Source organism: Lactuca sativa, chromosome 2 (genome assembly GCF_002870075.4).
Source record: "Lactuca sativa cultivar Salinas chromosome 2, Lsat_Salinas_v11, whole genome shotgun sequence".
NCBI lineage: Eukaryota > Viridiplantae > Streptophyta > Magnoliopsida > Asterales > Asteraceae > Lactuca > Lactuca sativa.
The window spans coordinates 211866392-211872634 of record NC_056624.2 but is presented as its reverse complement, the minus strand read 5'-3'; the positions used below and the strand labels follow the sequence as shown (position 1 = coordinate 211872634).

Genomic DNA, 6243 nt, shown 5'->3' with positions numbered 1-6243 from the left:
AAAAAAAAAAAAAAAACACTCGTGGTTTTTAAACATTCAAGGTTAATAAATATTTCCAACATTATTTTAACATAATAAGTATCTGAAATTGTCGCAAATATGATAATGCATGAGTATCTTGGAACCAGCCGTGTATATATATATATATATATATATATATATATATATATATATATATATATATATATATATATATATATATATATATATATATATATATATATATATATATATATATATATATATATATATATATATATATATATATATATATATATATATCCCTAGCTATATGTAAAACTCACAAGAAACAACACTTCAAAACCATCTATATTTCTCTATGGCTCCCTTTGCAATGGAGTTATTAGCAGCAAGTATGATTTTATTTATGATCTCATATGTTAGTTTTTGGCTCACAAAGTTGGTATTTAGGCGAGGCGAAACATGCTATGTGATCGACTACGAATGCTACATGGCGCCGAAGGAGAGAAAGCTCGACACCCACCAGTGTGCGAAGATTGTTTCCCGCAACAAGAATCTGTGTATAGAAGATCACAGGTTCCTTGTAAGAACCATGGTTAATTCAGGCCTTGGTGAAGAAACTTATTGCCCAAAAAGCATCATAATGGGTGAAGAAGAACACCCAAAACTTGTTGATTCTGTGTCAGAAATAGAAGCCGTGTTCTACGATACGCTCGATAGAATATTTGCCAGATCGAAAATTTTGCCATCTCAAGTTGATATACTTGTGGTGAATGTATCGCTACTCTCAGCGGTGCCTTCTCTAACGTCTAGAATCATTAATCATTACAATATGCGATCCGATATTAAGTCGTTTAATCTGTCAGGAATGGGGTGCAGTGCAAGTCTAATTAGCGTCGATCTGGTGCAACACTTGTTCAAGGCTCACAAGAAGAAAATAGCCATTGTTGTGAGCACAGAATCCATGTCGTCTCAATGGTACTCCGGGAGAGAAAGGTCCATGATGATCTCTAACTGTCTTTTCCGGGTAGGAGGCTGTTCGATGCTTTTAACCAACGACAGCGCTCGCAAGAATCAGGCCATTTTGAAGCTCAAATGCTTGGTTCGAACCAATTTGGCTTCGGATGACGAAGCCTTCCATTGCTGCAAGCAGTCAGAAGACGCTCAAGGATATAAAGCCATTTATCTCAGCAAAATTCTCAAAACAATTGCTGCTCGAGCTTTGACGAAGAACCTAACAGTGCTGTTACCAAAAGTGCTTCCACTTTGGGAGATAATTCGTTATCTATTGTTCAAATCTAGTTCGAAAATCAACCTTAAAACTGGAATCAATCACTTCTGCTTACACCCAGGTGGAAGAGCCGTGATCGATGAAGTGGGTGAAAATTTAGGGCTAAACGAGTATGACCTCGAACCAGCTCGAATGACGCTGCATCGTTTTGGGAACACTTCGTCTGCTGGGCTTTGGTATGTTCTAGCGTACATGGAGGCCAAGAAAAGGCTGAAGAAAGGTGACAGAATCTTGATGATCAGCTTTGGTGCAGGTTTCAAATCCAACAACTGTATTTGGGAGGTCATGACCTCAGACTTGGATCGAACAAATGTTTGGAAAGATATGATCGAAAATTACCCTCCAAAGATGACTATAAACCCTTATCTTGAGAAATTAGGATGGATCAATGATAAAGCTATGGATTTTGTCACACCTGAAGATATAAGCAAGATGTTTGCAAGATGTTAATTGCTTCTGCCTACGTAAAGCGAGTGTAGTAAGAGTTTCTTGCTATTTTTAATCACGAATAAGAGGCACCGACGAGTCATGGTCATATCCAAGGGATTATGATTTCTTCAAATCATTTAAATATTAGATGTGTCTACATGAAAAAAATGTGTATTTCGGTTTTGAAAAAAAAAACTGAATACCACTAATATATGTTATATTATCGTTCATTGTGATTTTTGGATGGGTTGAAAATCAAACAAATTAATCTCGTTTCCTTCTTTCTTTCTAAAAGTTGTACTTTTGTGTGTAATAATGCCTAATCAAGTTGCATAGCATCAGTAACAAGACTTTTAAAATAAAAAAATATCTTTTTTTAACGGCAAATCTAATATAATTCTAAACTACACATTAAAAATAGCTTTGTTGGAGGTTGCTTCTTGCCAAATGTAATAAATGAAGAAACCAAATCGGAATAGAACTAGGAATATTGCCAAATGTAATAAATGAAGAAACCAAATCGGAATAGAACTAGGAATAAGGGGCTAAATATGTAATGTTTTGTATTTAAAAAGGATAGGGACCTATTGAGCTACCTCCAAAAGTGGGAGGCTTTGTTTCCTTTGAACGAGGTGAGCAAGTGGATTACATCTCTGCAACAGAAGATGCCTTATGTATTTATACATTGAAGATGGGCATTAATAGCTCATTAGTTACATGAGATAAGATACACGAATAGCTATTTCAGTTACATAAGATAAGATACACGAGAAAGGATAAGAGCACAGTATCGATAAGTACAACCGGTTAAGATCATGTATTCTATCATGCACACAATATTCTATCATGCACACAATATTTTATGCATACGTTACTATGTTTATATCTTATACTATACGAATGCCCGTGCGTTATTCAGAAATATCTATATAGCTGAAATCTTTATAAATATATGTTTTTTTAAAATACAACAATAATGTTGTTAAATTTGATATAATAATTCGTATACTAAGTTTATATAATATATTCATTATTTTGAATTATATGATAATATATACATCTATTAAAACTGCATACTCTCAACCTTTTAAATGACATCTACACGCGGGTCACTAATAAATAAAATTAAATATAATATATGGTTTAATGTTATTTATAGTTGTTGTTATTGTTAATTAATTTTTTAAAATTTATTTGCTTAACGTTTTAATTTCTATCATTGTAATTATTTAAAACATAAAAAAAAATTATTTTAAATGTAACAATATAATAGTTTATCTAGAGTTATTTTTAACTATTGTTATTGTAAGTTGTTTTAATCTACTTATTTGAAAACTTTTAACGATTATATAAATATTTTTAGAAAATATTTTAGTTAAATTGATATTACAATTTAGTTTTAGAATTTATTACTAGAATTTATCACTTATAACTATTCACAAAATATTCTTTGGGTTTTCTTAAGTTGAACTGAAATTTATAGTGAAGTTGACCCTATAATGTTATATTTAAATTAACAATTTAAGTATTTTGTCCAAACTGTTCAAAAAAATAGTTTTAAACTGATAATGGTTTACATATAACAACATATTAAATATGATAAATTAAGTATAATATATTAAAAGTTAAAAACATAACTTTATAAGTAGAAGTAAAAATATTATTTTAATACTGAAATTTAGTTTATTTATGATTACAATTTAGGTTTAATACTTATTTAGCCTTATTAACCAACTTTTAATCATTATTAGAAAGATACTACAATTTATCACTTTTAACTATTACATAATATTCTTTATGTTGTTTAAGTTGAATTAAAATTTATATTTCAGTTGATCATGTAAGGTTATATTTAAATTAACAATTGAAGTATTTTATACAAATTGTTCAAAAGTTGTAGCTTTAAAATGATAATGATTTACATACAACAACATATTAGACCTAGTAAATTAATTATAATATGTTAAAAGTTAAAACCATAACTTTATAAATAGAAGAAAATATATTTTTTTAATATTGAAATTTAGTTTATATGATTACACTTTAAGTTTTATATTTATTTACACTTTAAGTTTTATATTTATTTAACTTTATTAACAAACTTATAATCATTATTAGAAAGAAATTGAAAAGTCATGAAAGTTTCAAATGAATGTGGTGAAAGGAAAAATGCTTTATTTATAAGTATACTAGGTGAATCCCCGCGCGTTACGCGTGAATAGAATTATATAGTTAAAATAATAACTTTTACCAAATTATTATTTAATATTTCTACTTTGAAACAAAATGTTAGTAGTAAAGCAAACATATCGTAAACATAATAGTTTTATTAAACATTACAGTTTAATTTTTAAGTCATTGTGATATATACAATTATTTGATAATTTTATAAACCGTTTAAAATTGTGTAAATTATATATCAAATGAATGATAATATAACTGGTAACAAAACGTATGAACAAAAATATGAACTGCAACTTTTAGTAACATAAAAATAGAAAAACATCTATTATAACGTTTATATTAAAAAAGATATATATACAACGAATAATAAAAAATATGAAAAATAAACTTTATAACTTTTAATAACATAAAAACACTAAAACATCTATTATAACATTTATATTATTCTTCATATTTAAATCACAAATCTCTTCAAATACATTAATGTTTTTAATGAGCAAAACTTTACAACCTTATAAAAGAAAGGAAAATAAAAAATTATTAGTGATTACAAATTAATAATCATAAGTTGAAAACTCTTGAGTTGTAACTAATAAATATACATAAATTAGAAAACTCTTGAGTTGTAATATGAGTTTTAAATGAATGCGGTACTTGAAAATGTATTATTATTATTATTATTGTTATTATTATTATTATTATTATTATTATTATTATTATTATTATATTTTTCTAAACAATTGGTTTTGATGCATCATTTTAATCCCTTCAATTATTAAACATAAAGATATTTAATTATAAATTTATAACATACATAGGTGCATATACATGTTAAACAAATCACATATATTATATATATTTTCGTAAACGTCATATGTAATTCTTGTCGTAGTAATATGAATAAATTACATTCATATGAAGAACATATCATGATAAGTCTATCATAATTACATATAAAATGTTCAAAGTTATGTTATCTTTTAAATATTGTCTTTTAAATATGTTGTTTAGGATAATCCAACAAAAAAATAATAGAAAATAAACATAATCAAAATAGAAAAACTGCAATCAAATAAATAAGAGCATTGCGTGGTTGAATATATAAATAAAGATGTTACATAAACAAACATGTAAATCAAAAGAAAAAACTAACATTCGTCAACTTTGCTCAAACAAAAAAACCTATATCTATTTTATGAATCTTCCTTCTTCATTTAACACCATTCAACCATAGAAACATGATGACAATTCTTCACTAACCTGCAATCAAAATATTTTTCTTGAAAAAGAAGAAGCAGAAAGATATTCCAAGCAAAATATTGATGTTTGGAGAGTCACATTCAAGATTGAGTAATATACACAAATCACATAAAAAGATTAAATGAGAAACTGAATATAAAGAAAGAATAGAAAAGTTTCATTTGTTTTGGTTGAAAGAAAAAAAATCATATTACAATTACCATCGATGCGACACAACTCATTTCTTCAAATCATCATATTTGGATCGTGAATGCTTCAACTATATGAAAACTTTTGAATCACAATATCTTCACATCCTTCTTACATGTAAGATTTTATATAACATAAAAGACACAAAAGATTGACCTTTTTATAGTAAACTTTTCACTAAATGCCAATTAAACATAATATAATTTATAAAACTTTTGAGTGTTAAATCATAATTAAGAAAACTTTTGAGTTGCATTAGTTAAAAAAATGGGGTTTCAAATAAATGTGGTTTGAGAAAATTAAAAAATAGGGTTTCAAATACATGAGATTCAAGAAAAAATGTTAACTTTATAAGTATGTATGACTAGGCATAACCTCGCGTGTTGCGCAAGACTGCATTTAAGTGTTTAAAATAATTATGGGAAAAAATAGTAATATGTTGAAATTTACGTTTTTAGTCTTGTTTTGGGCATTAACCGAATTATCAAATAACATAAAAATCCATCAATTTATATTTTGATACTATCTAATATAGTCTATACCTTATAAACTTTACTTTTACTTTTATAATATCCAATATATATTATAAGTTTTTGTATAACATTAATATAATCTAATTTTCTTATGTCCAATAATATATTTTGGATAAAATAAGAAATAAGTCGTTTTGAATGAGCTATTAATAAATAATATTGAGCTAATGAACATTGTATTCCAATATTTATATTACACCAAAACATCCAAGGTTTCATATATGAAATTTCAAATATTAAACATTGAAATTAAGAATAAAGTCATACAAAATATATCATTATACATAAATGTCATCAAGTGTTTTAAAATAAGTCAAATATTAAATATGATATTTAATTTTAATTACATATTTTGCAAGGCGTATGTTTGACTTT

At 26.6% G+C, this 6243-nt stretch overlaps 1 protein-coding gene across 1 annotated transcript; it reads left to right on the top strand.

Moving 5' to 3' along the window:
* Window positions 1-300: 300 nt before the first annotated feature.
* Window positions 301-1987, top strand: LOC111912231 (3-ketoacyl-CoA synthase 19). The gene has a single exon (XM_023907949.2). The coding sequence runs from the start codon at window positions 341-343 to the stop codon at window positions 1721-1723; it is 1383 nt and encodes a 460-aa protein (XP_023763717.1). The 5' UTR covers window positions 301-340; the 3' UTR covers window positions 1724-1987.
* The last annotated feature ends 4256 nt before the right edge of the window (window positions 1988-6243 follow it).